The following is a 15688-nucleotide window of genomic DNA, read 5'->3' on the forward strand; positions in this document are numbered from 1 at the left end:
CCCTGATTCAGATTTCAGTCATTTGCCTAATTATGTGCATTACAGTTACTTTTTTTCTAGTCTAGGATCTAGTTCAGGGTCACATGGTGCATTAGAAATCACATATCTTTTGTGTGGGACTTTCTTTTTTCTTTTTTGTGGTACTTGGGATTGAATCTGGGAGGGGGGGTTCTACCACTGAACTTCATGCAGACTCCGATTTATTTTGAACAGGGTTTAGCTATGTTACTGGGTTGGAACCTGTGATTCTCCTGTTCAGCCTCTCAAGTACTGAGATTATAATCATGTGCCACCATGCCTGGCTTTCTCTACCATTTCTGTGCCTTTTTCTTCCTTGATTTTAATACCTCCGAAAGGGACAGGTCTGCTATAGTGTGGAACAAACCTCATTTGGGGTTTTGTATGATGTTTTCTCATGATTACATACAGGTCATACATTCTTGGAACAAATACCAATAAAATGTTATTACCTTTCTTAGAAAACATTAGGAAGTGCGTATATTCATTTTCCCAACACTGGTATTGACTTTAATCCAGTCATTAATGTGGAGTCATGTAAGTGGTGCTCGTCAGGTTTCTCCACTATAAAGTTTCTATGTTTTCCTTTGTAACCAACTATAAATTGTGGGAAGATGAATTGCGACTATGTAAAAATATCCTGCTCCTCATAAACTATCACTCCCTCCTCTTAGCATGGAGGAGGAGTTTCTAAGCTGTACCGCTCCTCTCCCTGCTGGCAGTCTCCCACAAGGACGAGCTTTCCCATCGCCCCCACTCACTGCACTTTCCTACTTTCTAGCGCAACAAGATGTTCTAGTTTCATCTTGTACTTTTCTAGGCTTTATTTTAATACAGCCACCGCTGATGGATCATTATCACTTAACTACTAAGCCTTTCCATGTATCATTCCATTTTAAGCTAAACAACTCCAGCATGGGATAGCAAAGGGCCCGTGGTTAAGGATGTGTCCAGGGTGTTGCAGCTGGGAAATACTGAAACCCAGAGTTAAACTCATTAGCTCTCAAGTGGAGAACAGAGAAAGAAAAATGTACGTTCATGGAGGACTAAGTAGATGGTTTAGCTTGGCTACAGCTCAGGCAGGAGACTGGCTGGGAAGACAGGCTGAGCTGCCAGATTGTTCTGAAAGCCTGACTATGGAGTTGAGACTCTCTTCTTCAAGTAAATGGCAGTCACTGGGAGAGTTTAAGCAGTGGAGTGCCCCGAACATGGCTATATGGTAAACAGACTAAGCAGTAATGTAAAGGAGGAATTGAAAAGAATTCAGAAAGGTTAAAAAAAGGCCTTAACAGCTGTTTTAAATTTTCTTTGTTTTTTTTTTTTTTTTTTTTTTTTGGGTGGTACTGGGGATGGAACCCAGAGGCATTCTACCTCCGGGCTATACTCCCAGACCTATTTTATATTATATTTGGAAATAGGGTCTCACTTAGTTGCTGAGAGCCTCACTAAGTAGCTGAGGCTGGCTTCGAACTTGCGCGATCCTCCTATCTCAGCCTCCCAACCGCGGGGATTACAAGCGTGTGCCACCACACCCAGCTTGTTTTAAATTTTCTATTGTTAAAAATATGCTGCTTTCCTGATCCACCAGAGAAGTCAATACTATGGGCTCCACTGTGTACAGAACTGAAATCCTATGACTTCTCCACGTGACAGCCAAGTAGTCATGGGCACTTCTGACAAAAATGACAAGCCACGCCTTGAAGGGCCGCTTTCAAGTAGCGGATGAGAGAGAGCATGGAAGATGCCTGAAAACAAATGTTTGCCACCTCGCCCAACCCCTCTGTGAGTAGGGTTCTCTGGCCTATAGATGACCTTCATTTGTACAGGCATTCACATTCTTATAATAAGAACAAGAACAAAAATATAAAAACAGCAACACAAGAAATACCCTGCTACATACATTCTGTCTACCTGGACAGGCATAGATTGGTCAGACAGATGCCTAAAACTGGAATTCTGAGTCACAATATAGCTACATATTAAATTTTGAAAATTACTGCCATTTTTGATAAGTACTTTTCTCAAAAAGGCTGAAGCCATTTATATCCTACACCAACAGTGGATGAATGCCTTAAAAAGTTCTAACCCCGTCAGGCGTGGTGGCGCATGCTTGTAATCCCAGCATTTGGGAGGTTGAGACAGGAGGGTCACAGTTCGAGGACAGCCTCAGCCACTTAGTGAGGCCCTCCGCAACTTAGTGAGACCCTGTTTCAAAATAAAGAATAAAAAAATGGGAATGGGGGTGTAGCTTGGAGGAAGAATGGCCCTGGGTTCCATCTCCAGTACCGCAAAAAAAAAAAAGTGCAAAAAAAAGTTCTAACTCTCGTTCTTATTTTTATTTTTGCCAGTCTCATAAGCAACTGCACAAAATAGAGAATTCAAAGTACATAAGAAAGGAGAGGGAAAGCCAATCTGAGAGTTTGCTTTGGCTGAAGCTGACATCCATGTGGTAGGATAAATGATCTCCGATGGAGAGGAAGACGATGATGCGGCTGCAGGTGTGAGGCGCAGGAGGGTCTGGGAGCTGCAGCTCACAAGAGAGGAGTGAAACATTCGCTAACCTCCCATAACATTTGCTGAGACTGTCTGTGTGGATTTCTGGCCACCCGGGAGACACGTTTTGTTGATGTATGAGGAAAGCTGAGCAACCTGGTATGGAAAAACGAAGTCAGAGTGTGACGATCCAAGTGGCTGCTGTGTCAGGGCAGGAGGAAGAACAAGAGGGCCAACAATTCTACTTCACCAGATGCACAGAAACCCAATGGGAAGGCGCGGGGGAAGAGCAACAGCAGAGGGGAGGCGGGCTCAGAGAAGATTAGAGTGCTGCTTCGGGAATAAGAGGAGGGAAAGAGGACGGCCGTCGTCAAAGATGAAATCTGACTTGGAGGTCTGTGCCATGCAGCTGGTTTGACTGACGAGGCCCTGGGTGCAGCCATACTTATGAATGGCCAATGTGAAGTAAAAGTCAAGGAGAAAGAGGTCACAAAGGCTGGGCATGGTGCTGAAGCCATCAATCAACACTGCTACTAGAGTTGTGGAAGGCGATGGATGGAAACGGGAGGAAGAGGAATACAAGACTGATGAGCAAGCCTGCGTCCTAGGAGTCAGCTGCCTACGGGACCCAAGGGAAGGGCTAGGAAAGTTCCCACAGAAAACATATCCAATAGGAACTCCAATGGGAAATAACTGTCTCCCATTGGAAACAATTACCATATCACCATGCCCGCTTTCTGGTGAGTGCAAGTGGCAAAATGGGAAGATGGGCAGACTTCTGTGAAGGGGCTGCTGGGGAAGCAACACTTCAAAGGCAGGAGGGTTTGTTTTTTTTACTTAAGACAGCTGGGCGTGGTGGTGCAGGCCTGTAAATTCAGTACTTGGGAGGTTGAGACAGGAAGATCACAGGTTTGAGACCAGCCTTAGCAAGTTAGAGAGACTTGCAGCAAGTAGTGGGGCCCTGTTTAGAAACAAAAATTTAAAAAGGGCTGGGGGTGCAGCTCAGGGGTAGAATGCCTTTGGGTTTAATCCCCAGCACCCTCCCACACACACAGAGAAAAGCACTTTTGATTAAGATGTAGGGTGTGAACACATAGGGTTACTCATATAGCACAACAGAAAGTTTAGTAGATGAGGGGGAGAAAGATATGTGAATAGAAAAAGAAATAAAATTCCTAAAGCTATTAAAAAAAAAAAACCTCCAAAGCTTCGAAAATAGTAGAGAGACACAAAAGGAAGCTTTATGGTGAGTGTGGTTCATTGTCAGATTCATAACTCCTGATCACATATTTTACATTACATTTCAAAAGCGAATTTAAATATATTCTGCCAGAAACTCAAGTTGAAATCTGGAACCAACGAGACAGACTTTATAGGTAGAGGACATTTTTCTTACTGCCGAGTACGGCAAATATACGGTACTAATATTCATTGCAAGAAATAAACATTAACAGTACAATTATCGGCTACTACGCTGCAAAGGAGTATTGGATTGTTCGTCTCAAATTTTAGCACTGGTAAAAGTAAAAAAAAAACAGTAAAATGCTGCTAAAAGTGAAAATGAAATGTGCCAACAAATGGCAGGAAAGAAGTGGGAAATAAAATGGGAAACCTGTAAAAAACTCTGCAAGAATCTTAAAGAGCATGTTAAATTCTGAAAAGAGAATCACTGATGGTCCATCTTTATGACAATAATCAGAAATAAATAGGTCAGGAATAAAATTGATAAATGTGCTTCAGAGCTGTCAAATTTCATTAAACATACTCTTCCAAAAACAATTAGAAATTTACAATTCTACTGAGATGTATTTACGGCCCAAACAATGAATACGTTATATGATTCCTTTGTTGACAACTGTTCCTTAACTAAACTAAAAGGAATTTCATTGTTAGATGAGCATGATTGTATCTCGGTTCTTCTGTATTTATTAAATTATCTGCTTCACAGGTAGAACAACTAATATTCTATATTTGCAAAATACTAACATAAATGATTCTAACTCCCATAAAATATTGTCATAAGAACTAAATAAGCTACTGAGGCTTAAAGTTGGGCCAGACAGACAGAGTGAAACTTATTAAGTGGTAACTAACAGTTACTGTCCCTATTTATAAACATCAATTACAATTTCTACTGAGGTTGAACAAGCTTAATTGTTATGACTTAAATATAAGAAATCAGATTAATGGAATCCAGGCTTATCTATTCTCTCAATGTAAGCGAAATTTCATGGTTTATAAATGTTCACCATATATTGCTATAAAGTACTATTAAGGACTAATTAGTTTTAGCCATTACTAAGCTAAAGGGAGAATTTCTTATATAATTGATATTTTAGTACAAGTCTCAAGTTTTAAAATTGCAGAAAAATCTAGTTTCCATTCAAGTGCAGTTAGCTAACTTGCTTTTAGAGACTTTTATGTATTGGTATTTGGGGTACCAGATGAAGCATTCTGAGGCTTTATCTTCAAGAAGCATAAAAATTACAGAGAAGAGGGCGAGCGTGGTGGCGCACGCTTGTAATCCCCGCGCTTGGGAGGCGGAGACAGGAGGATCGCGCAGGTTTGAAGCCAGCCGCGCTGGCGTAAGAGCCCCTTTTTCCAAATAAAAATATAAAATAGGTCTGGGAGTGTAGCCTGGAGGTAGATGGGTTTCCAGGAACCCCAGTACCACCAATAAAATAAAATAAAATAAAAACAGAGAAGACACACAAATAACATGTAAATTCAAAAACACAAAACCTGCCACTTTTTAAAACACACTATCATCCTCCCTAAATCCTGCAGGTCTTATCTTTCCTTTCTTTTTTCTTTCATGGCCAAACTTCTTTAAAGTGTGGTCCGCATGGTGAACACTTCTTAGTCACACTGTACACTTTAAGAATACTGCTCTAACATTAGAGGCCAGAGACAGACGTCGCTGGGCTAAAACCACGGTGTTATCAGGACTGCGTTTCTTCTACAGCCTGGCGGGGGAGGGGGTCTGTTCCCCTGCCCACTTCCTTGGCTCCTGGCCCCGCCCTCTCTCCATCCTTAAGCCAATGACAGCAGTCATTCTCAGGTCACATCACTAAGACCTCCTCACGCCACCCTCTCACTCTGTCTCCTGCGCCCCTCTCCTCCAGCTCAGGACCCTGTCCATTGGGCCCACTCAGTTAATTCAGGAAATTCAGGAAATCTTTCTTTCATTTGTAGCCTTTTGCCAGGATGTTACCCAACACAGTCGCAGGGTCTGGGGACTGGGAGCTGGGCATCTTTGGGAGGCCATCCCACTCCCTCTGCAGTGCATCACAACCCCGTAACACACCACCGTCCAGGAGTAAAATGACTTCATGTTACTAAAGTCAGTGAATACTCTTCAATCCACATATTGCTTAATTTTTCAGGTATATTTTGCAAACTCTGGAAAAAAAAAAAAGGCTCCAGAAGAGCAAAGTGAGACTGGCACAAGAATCATGCTGGTGGGTCAGCACTGAGCCCCCCCAAAAGGCTTGGATTAAGCCACTGAGTTTTGGGGTAGTTTGTTATGCAGAAAAGGTTCATACCTTAGTAACCTGCAGATCATGTTCATAACTAGAAAGCGACTTGCTCAGGACCACACTAGTTAGAGACAAAGCTGGGCTTTGAATCTATCTGACCGCAGAACCTGAAGACCCCACAATCTGACCTCACCAACATGCTGCTCAGGAATAAGCTGTGCTCATCTCTGCCCTGCTGGTGGTCCCCTTATGCTCGGCGCACCTTCCTATCTGCAGGCCGTCTCGCACATGCTGGGTGCATCCCTGTGCCTGGAATGTTCTTTTCCTCTCTCCTCCTTCTGTTGCAACTAAGAACTACTCTTGTTCTTAGTCACAGTTTCAACGTCATTTCCAAGAAGGTTTTCTTCGATAACCTAAATTAGATTGAGGCCTTTTCATTATACATCCTCATTAGGACACTCTGCGCTTCCTTTTAAGTACTATTTCAAAGGTAATTACTTAAATGTGTACTAATTTATTTAATATCTGTCTCCCTTAAATAGGGCCCCAAGGACAAGTATCTGTTATTTGCTTCTAGATCTACACTGTTAGCCACCAGATCCGAGCACCTGGTACACAGTGAGCAGGCCAGTATTTACAGAAGGAAGAGTTTTAACTTGTTGGTATCTGGATGCAGCTCATCTTCTGTGTAAGGGGGTTAATATTCCAAAGAGGAAACCTACATGAACTTGAAGAATCTGTAGCCACTGATCAATTTCCAGGAGACCCCTCACTTTTCCCTGCACTGTTGAGTTCTGCTGTGTCTCTGGACAGGCCTAGGATGAGGCCCGCAGATGTGGAAAAGGACTACATATAAAAATGAAGTTTTTATGTCTACAGAGGCAACAAGTTAGCATGCTTAGCGCAGCTGGGCATGGTGGCTTAGGCTTGTAATCCCCGCACTTGGGAGGCTGAGACAGGAGGATCGCACAGGTTCAAAGCCAGCCTCACAAGCCTCTCAGCAACTTAGTGAGACCCTGTTTCCAAATAAAATATAAAGTAGGTCTGGGAGTATAGCCCAGAGGGAGAAAGCCCCTGGGTTCCACCCACCAGTGCCACCCAAAAAAACCAGGAATGCTTTAGGCCTACTAATGAGCAGTAATTTTAGTTCTGTGACATATTAGTATGTTCTTTTAGGAAGTCATTTAAAATTATGCTACAATACCAGATTTTTTTTATTGTTGTTTTCCTTCTCCCTCCAGCACTAAATTGTGTCTTTAGCCTTTTGAGATCATGTCTTGCTAATTTCCCAGGCTGGCCTCAAACTTGTGACCCTCCTGCCTCAATTTTTTTTTTTTTTTTTTTTTGGTGGTACTGGGGTTCCTGGAAGCCCTTCTACCTCCGGGATACACTCCCATGGGATACACTCCCAGACCTATTTTTTAACTTTTTTATGTGGAAACAGGGTCTCTTAAGCCAGCGAGGCTGGCTCCGAACCAGCATGATCCTCCTGTCTCTGCCTCCCAAGCACGGGGATTATAAGCGTGCGCCACCATGCCCAGCCTCCTACCTCAATTTTTGAGTAGTTGGGATTACAGGTGTGAACCACTGCATCTGGCCCCTTTTGAAAGACAGGTTAATTTTCCTCTTTTACTAGCATTATGTTCTTTTAACTTAGGCCATACTTCTGTCATATTAGGGACACATTTATATCTCAGTTCAATGACACCTGATTTTATATATGTTTTTACAATAACATAGATTTTACTGAATTGCTCTACTGATTCCTTCCTGGACACAGAACAGCATGCTATACGTGTGTGTATGTATGCTCTTTGTCTATGTGTATGAGAAGGTGAAAAGGGGTTGGAGAAAGAAGTAGCCTTTAAATTAGTAAATGTGTTTTTTCAAAAAGGTGAAATAATTGTGAGATTTTACACAGGGGAGCTCTATAAATTTTCTAAAATTCTAGCAACTCCAGCCGGGTGTGGTAGCGCATGCCTGTAATCCCAGCACTTGGGAGGCTGAGACAGGAGGATTACACAGGTTTGAAGCCAGCCTCAGCTCTTAGTGAGGCCCTCCGCAACTTAATGAGACCCTGTTTCCAAATAAAGTATAAAATAGGTCTGGGAGTGTAGCCCAAAGGTAGAAATCCCCTAGATTCTACCTTCAGTACCACACACACACACACACACACACACACACACACACACACACACACACAATTTCTAGCAACTCCCTTGGACAAAACTACTTATATAATTCTGATTATTACTCATATAATATCTTTTGAAATTAATATAAGGTAAAAGGGTACCATATTTCAATCAAAATTATTACTTTATAAGTACAGGCTAATTTATATTGGTATATTTAATCATTTAATTTAATTATTATTATTATTTTTTTTTTGTAGTACTAGAGACTGAACCCAGGGGCATTTTACTTCTGACCGCTACCCCCAACCTCTTTTTAAATTTTTGGTTTTGAAACAGGTTCATACTAGATTGCTGAAAGTCTCACTACATTGCTGAGGCTGTCCTCAAACCTGCAATCCTCCTGTTTCACCCTCCCAAATACTGGGACTATAGGTATGCACCACCACACCTGGCTTTAGACTGATACATTTGTTTGTTTGTTTATTATGGTGCTGAGGTTTGAACCCAGGGACAATCTAGCTCTGAACTCCCAGTCCTATTTTTTATTCTTTATTTTGACAAAAGGGTCTCACTAACTTGCAGAGGACCTCACTAAGTAGCTGAACCTGCTGTGAACCTGCAATCCTCCTGTCTCAGCATCCCAAGTACTGGATTACAAGCACACGCCACCATGCCTGGCAGACTAGTACATTTTATTTTATTTTTTTTTTATTTATTATTTTTTTTTGGTGGCACTGGGGTTCCTGGAAGCCCTTCAACCTCTGGGCTACACTCCCAGACCTATTTTATATTTTTTTATTCGGAAACAGGGTCTCCTAAGCCAGCGCGCACGGCTGGCTTTGAACCTGCGCGATCCTCCTGTCTCTGCCCCCCAAGCGCGGGGATTACAAGCGTGCGCCAACACGCCCGGCAGACTAGTACATTTTAAAACAAAAGATCCTATGTGCTCAAGGTCACATGTAGGTACCTCCAACCACTTTTCTTTCTTGCTCTGCTCACATCGCTGGTGAGAAGCCCTGGTAGTCGAGCAATGAAGGAGCACACACTGTTATTTGGGTACAGCAGAGTTTCTGCTCCTCAAGACCTGTGCACCTATGACGGAAGGTTAACCTAGAAACTGCTCCTCTGTCCTGTAGAGCATCTCCTGTTAGCAGATGAAGACGCAGACATCCACGGTGACACCAAGCGTGGTAAGGCTTGGGCTTGGAGCACTACTGAAAACTCTAGCAACAGCCTCACCGCACTGCTTCCTGCTGAGGACCCTGGAGGGGGACCTTGGAGAGCGCCAGCGAGCTGCCTCAGGCTGCGTCTGGCTCCTCATCTTAAGCCCGCGTGGGGGAGGGGAGGCGGCAGGACTGACACACAGACCCTGCATCACCTGCTTTCCAGGAAGGAGCGTGTTCTGCTCACTCTCCACACACCTGTCTGCTTCTAGTCCCAGCTGACTCTAGTCCTCCAACGTTTCTATCTCTAATTTCTTACTTTGAACTTCTGGCTTGGCTCTTCCTAACGTTGGCACGATCCAGCTCATTAGAGCAGTGGCTGAGTATATCCATCTTCCAGACTTGCGAATCATTCACACTTACTTAGAAGCAAGGGAGTCCCTTGGGTAACTGTCTGTTCTGCCTTATCAGCTCATCAGCCTTTCTCCTTCCATCTCAGCAAGTATTGTCACACTTGCAATTTCTGAGGCAAAACTAATACTCAAGAGTGAAACTTTAATGCTTTAAATACCTCTTAATTCCTATTGAAAGGATGACTCATGCTGATAAAACTGCCTACAAGACTGAGGTGGCATTCATTATGGAGAATGATCCCTGGCATCACCTTTATAAATATCTTTGTGATTCGCTTCTTTAGTGTCTGATGAATTCTACTGATTAATTTCAGAGTTTATTACAGTCATAGATCAGCAAGTATTTTGACAAAAATCACCAAAAACGGGGATTAGAGAACACACTAAGAGGAGAATTGCTTTTTACAGATTATTTTTCCACATAGAAAATACACACACACCGACAGGCGTGGTGGCTCACGCTTGTAATCCCCACACTTGGGAGGTGGATACAGAAGGATCTTGCAGGTTTGAGGCTGGCTTAAGAGACCCTGTTTCAAAAAAAAAAAGAAAAAAAAAGATAGGTCTGGGAGTGTAGCCCGAAGGTGGAAGGGTTCCACCCCCAGTACCACCACCAAAAAAAAAAAAAAAGAAAATACACACACTTTTTGGCAGTGGTACTAGATATTGAACAAAGGAGCCTTTTATATCTGAGCTACATCTCTAGCCCTCTTTAGTTTTTATTTGGAAACAGGGTCTCGCTAAGTTATTGTGTGCTGGCTTCAGCCGTGCAGTCTTCCTGTATCGGCTTCCTAAGTATTTGGATTAGAGTCATGTACCACTGCACATGGCTAGACAGATATATTTCTATATCTCTTGTTGTAAAGGTACAGAAAAAGCCATAAAAAGAGATAAGGTCTTTATGTTATAAGATTTGGAAAGGCTAAAAGAAACAAAAAGGAAAAATCCACATAACGCCATTAAATACAAAATTAAAACAGAGCCTAAAATATATCAATGCTGCCGAATTAAAAAATAAAAGTGACCTACAACAAATGGGTTTAGACCCGGGTCAACAAGTTACAGCCCAGGAGACAAATATAGTCCCCTGCCACTTTTGTAAATAACATTTTAATGAAACCCTGCCACACGCACTTGTTTACTACTGGCCCTTTACAGGTCAGAAAAAGCACTGCCCACTAATTTAGAAGATGGCAGAGAAGATATACATGGATGGAAGGCAATTGCAATGAAATAAAGCATGATGTGGGAAAACCACAATACTCAGTTTTGACAGAAATTCCAGTCTATTCCATAATGGCTCCTAAAAATAAATACTACAGGTAAATGTTTGGCAAGATAATACTGTCATTATAATTATATTCTAATTTGAAGAAGCCTGTGCCAACCAAATTTGATTCCAATGGGACAGGCCCCATCGAGCCGTCTGTGGGGAGCCATGAATACCAGGAGGAGCTGATAGCAGCCTACACCTAAATCTCCATGTCTCCTAAAGCATCTTGAAAAACAGCAAGACAGACTGTGAACCTCCTCAACCTACTCCTCCAGAAAAACCAAGAGGCAAAAACAAAACACGCCCCATACACCAAACAACATACATGGGGCAGGCTGAGAAGGACCGGACCAGGGCACACGCACTGGAGGAAGGCAGGAAGTGCAGGTAGGCAGCACTATATACAAGTAGTGTACAAAATACCGGTCACCTTTAGCTAGAAGGAATGGGAGGAGACCCCGCTTGCAGTTACAACCAAAGGGAGAATCTCCAAGATGAACTTGGTAGGATATGTGGGTAGGGAGGGAATTGTGAAATACTCCTGAAGATCTCTGCCATGTGATATGGAATGAGTGTGTTGTCTAGTCCATAGTCCACTCGAGTTGACACAGAAATGTATGTGTGTGTGTGTGTTGTTTTGTATTTTTTAAATTTATGAGTCACTAACAAAGAGCAAAAACCATCCAGGCAACAGCTAAAGAGGAAACTGATTAAGGACTATTGCTTTTTAAGCAGATACAAAATATTTTGCTCATCTACTTTTAAAGACATGATTTACAAAAAAAAGGTATTTACAATAAATAAAAATATTGTGTACAGTTATGGTAAGAGAACCAAAAAAGGGGGGAGAGAGGGGGCAAGAGAGAGGAGGGAGGGAAAGAGGAGGAGGGAGAGAGTGGAGGGGAGGCTGCCTCAGGATAGTACCCTGGAGTCAAGTCGCCTGGCTTCTCACCAGCTTCTGGCTCTTACGATGGAGTGTGCTTTGCCTTTTATGAGTTTACTGTGGAGGGAGGAGCTTCTCAAGCGGTTCTCGTGACCGTGGAAGAGAAATGGACGAGCAGAACGTGGAATAGAAACAAGCTGCCCTCAAGTCCAGATTCAAGCAGAGCTACTCACTGCTCTGTGTTTTCCATTTAAATTTGTTTTCCTTTGAGGGAAGAAGGGTCCTGCTGCTAAAAATGTTCGAATGCTCTGGACCCTACAACACTGTCAGTAATCATGTGGTTAACAATGTTAAGGAACACATTCCCCAAAATCAGTTAACAGCAGATATGCGCAGGAGGCAGAATGAAGGGCCAATGGCACTGGCTCGCTAGAATACCGGGCAGATGAACATGTTAACATGGGATCTGGCGGTGCAGGAAACACTGGGCCACACGTATGCACTATGTAAAGGACTTAGGGCTGGTGGTTGATGATACGCATTCCGCAATGAGCCTGAAGTGTAACTTCACAGCTAAGAAAGTGAATGAAAACGTGGACATCATTAATAAAAGTGTAACCTCCAAAATGAAAACACTTAATACAATGACCACATTTTAATAAAAAAGCATGTCTGCACTACTAGTAATAAAGTAATAGAGACCAACAGAAGACAGACATTGGGATGAGTCAGAACAGTCCTAGTGTTAATTTCTAGCTGGCACACGTAACTTTTGAACATGCAGCTTCCTGAACCTGCCATGGTTAATAAGGGCATCCTGCAGTGTTTAGGGCCAGTAATTCTATGGACAACCCCTAGAGTAATATGGGCATCCTGTGTGCACTCCAGAAATAGTGATTCTCGAGTACTCTGTGGAATTCTAACTTAGCTAATTCTTGCCACAGTCTTAGCAGGGAATCAGAGCCCATACATACACATTAGTACAAGCATGGGACCCAAATGGACACTATTGTACTTTTTCAATAGTGGAAAAGTACAATACTAGAAGCACTGTCATTTACTTCCAAAAGGAACAGAAAAGAGTGCAACATTTCTGCAAAGCACACTGGCAATGCACTCTGAGGACTTCCTGCGTGATCACAAGCAACAGATCACTGGGAAAAGGGAGCAGATTCGGGAAGTGCCAGAGGGAAAGAGGAACAATCAAGGGGCTCTGGTTAGTGCCCACTCCCTTTATAAGCAGGTTTTCCATGCAGAAATACAAAAGGCATCTCTAAGAATGCAAGTGTTTCTTCTTCGCTGTTCCCTATTATTGGTTTCTGTAATTGTCCCCTTGAAAGTACAGCCCTGTGCATTCATGAGAACACCTAACGCAGAACCTAAAGCCCACTGCAGCGCTTAGCCCCTTGCACTAGAATGGAAGCAGGCTGCCCAGACGGGGGACTCCTGCTCAAAGAACAGCTTCTTAAGGTTAATAATGGAGTGGGGGACAGAAGTACATAAACTTCACACTGGAAAGTGTCAAATCCAGAGACTTTCAAGGAAATGCCACCACCACGAAAAGGGTAACCATGAAAACACTGCAGTTCTCCTCCGTCTGAAGGATGCTGCCTTCAAGTGAGTTGTGTCTCAAGGCTGGAGAAAAAAATGTTCTCATAAAGAGTACAATGACAACTGACACTTACCTAAAATGAGATGAAGTTTGGTTTCTGTCTGGAAAGCATAGTGCAATGTCACCAAGAATGGAGACTGCCTAATGTGCTCCAGGACCTGTCGTTCTGTCCTCGTGTGCTCTGTGGTTTTGGCCTTTTGAACTATTGTTGCCTTTTTCAAAACTTTCATGGCATACAGCTTTCCAGTATCATGACCGCTTATTTTGCGAACTAGAAATACTTTTCCATAAGCTGAAAAGAAAAAGAAAAAAAAAAAGGATTAAAATGCCAAATAGGCAGAATGGTAGTTTATGGCAATAAAATTGTATTTAATGCACAAAAATATACTCTTTAAAGGAAAAAGTATCTTTGGAGCTATTTCAAATAGTTCTTTGATAGAGTTCTTCAATTTTCTACCAAATCTATTTCTAGGTTGAGCACTCAGTATTTACAAGTTATGCTTTTACTCTTTAAATGTTATTTTCCCCTCAATATTTTTAGCTGTACGAAACTAGCCGTTGTTAGGGTCAGCTAACCACAATCCAATTCTAGAACAACGAGGGCATTTGAACCTCAGATAAAACCGCTCAGTAGATACATTTGCCATTGATATAGATAAATGAAGACAGTTCTTAATAAGAATCTTATATACACATAGAAACCAAGAACTTCAAAGTATTCCTCTATGCTTACAAAAAAGGTTGAAAGAAACATAATCCGACATTATAAACAAAGGAGATCTTTAGGCTTAATAAACATTAAATGTTCCCAAACTGCAAGCAATATAAACAGAAGCTCCTTTCTAACTCTGGGCAGTAATTTCCGACTCACTGGGTCAACCTCGCCACAACCCTACTCCTCCTTCTGGAAGAACTGGGGCCATGTGGACACTGTGTCTTGCTAGACAGGGCAGGCTTCTGCATTTATTTCTCTAGACAAAAGGCAGAGGCCGGGAAGATGTGGGAGGAAGAGGAGAAGGAAGGGCAGACAAACAACAACAAACCCTGTAAGAGGGAAGAGGGAAGTCTCCAAATCTTCCTTAAAGGTGTAAATTATCTAAAGTCAATCCTAGGAAAGATGCAAATGCCTTTTGGAATGGGTAAGGCCAGTTCTGCTTTAGAAGTTAAATGCTTTAAGGGCTGAGGTGGAGCTCAGTAGCAGAGTGCCTGCCCAGCATGCATGAAGATTGAATTTGATCCCTAACACAAAAGAAAGAAAAAAAGTTAAATGTCTTTTTGTGTGTGTTAGGGGTACTTTGGACTAAACCCAGGGGCATTTTACCTGAGCAACACCCTGAGCCTTTTTTTTTTTAATTTTTAATTTTTTAATTTTTGGTGGTACTGGGGTTCCTGGAAACCCTTCTACCTCTGGGCTACACTCCCAGACCTATTTTATATTTTTATTTGGAAACAGGGTCTCTTAAGCCAGTGAGGCTGGCTTCGAACCCGTGCGATCCTTCTGTCTCCACCTCCCAAGTGCGGGGATTACAAACGTGTGCCACCACGCCCGGCATGCCTTTTTTATTTTTTATTAAAATAAAGCTGATTGGAGCCTCATTTAGTTGCCACGGCTGGCCTAAAACCTGCCATCTCCTGCCTCAGCCTCTGAAGCAGTAGGATTACAGGTGTGTGCCACTACCGCGGCAAGTTAAATGTCTTAATCAGACCACTCTTGAGCTGTTTTAAGCTTTGATCCAGATCACTGCCTCCAGCCCCTTTCTGTTCATACTTCTATAGTACTTGAAATTGTAATTCACCCACTAGAACAAGAGAGTTTTACAGGAACTACTTCTGTACTCTGTATTTTATTCAGCTCAGTACTTGGGGAACCAGGGCAGTGCTGACCCACGGTATGCCATGGAGTGGTGCCGCAGCAGTCCCAGTGAGCCGGAGAGCCAACACTTGTAAAGAACTTACCTGTGCCAAGCTCTGTGCTAAACTCTCCCATATACTGATTCGCTCAGTCTTCACCACAGCCGGTGAAGTTGGCACTTTTAGCAATTCTAATTCTCAGAAGAGGAAATGGGTTCAGAGTAGTTAAGGAACTGGCCAAAAGACACTAGGCACCAAGTGGCAGAACGAACTTCAATGCAAGCAGTGTGGCTCCAGGGACCGCACTCTTAAACGTGAGTGGATAAAGAAATGATTCCTCTAAGTACTAGGAACCCGATGTCCCA

General features: G+C 42.6%; 1 protein-coding gene across 5 annotated transcripts in view; it reads right to left on the reverse strand.

Annotated features, from left to right (window-relative positions):
- Window positions 1-15688, reverse strand: part of RPS6KA5 (ribosomal protein S6 kinase A5) — a gene marked incomplete at both ends in the record, with an annotated part of 202523 nt that overhangs the window by 87726 nt on the left and 99109 nt on the right. For 4 of the 5 annotated variants that reach the window (XM_080708031.1, XM_080708028.1, XM_080708027.1 and 1 more), the window contains one exon: window positions 13546-13764. The exons of the other annotated variant lie outside the window; for it this stretch is intronic. In XM_080708031.1, coding sequence (XP_080564157.1) covers window positions 13546-13764 — 219 coding nt within the window. The remainder of the gene's footprint in view (window positions 1-13545; window positions 13765-15688) is intronic. 5 annotated transcript variants of the gene reach the window in all.

This window comes from Muscardinus avellanarius, assembly GCF_963383645.1.
Source record: "Muscardinus avellanarius genome assembly, chromosome: 12".
Lineage (NCBI taxonomy): Eukaryota > Metazoa > Chordata > Mammalia > Rodentia > Gliridae > Muscardinus > Muscardinus avellanarius.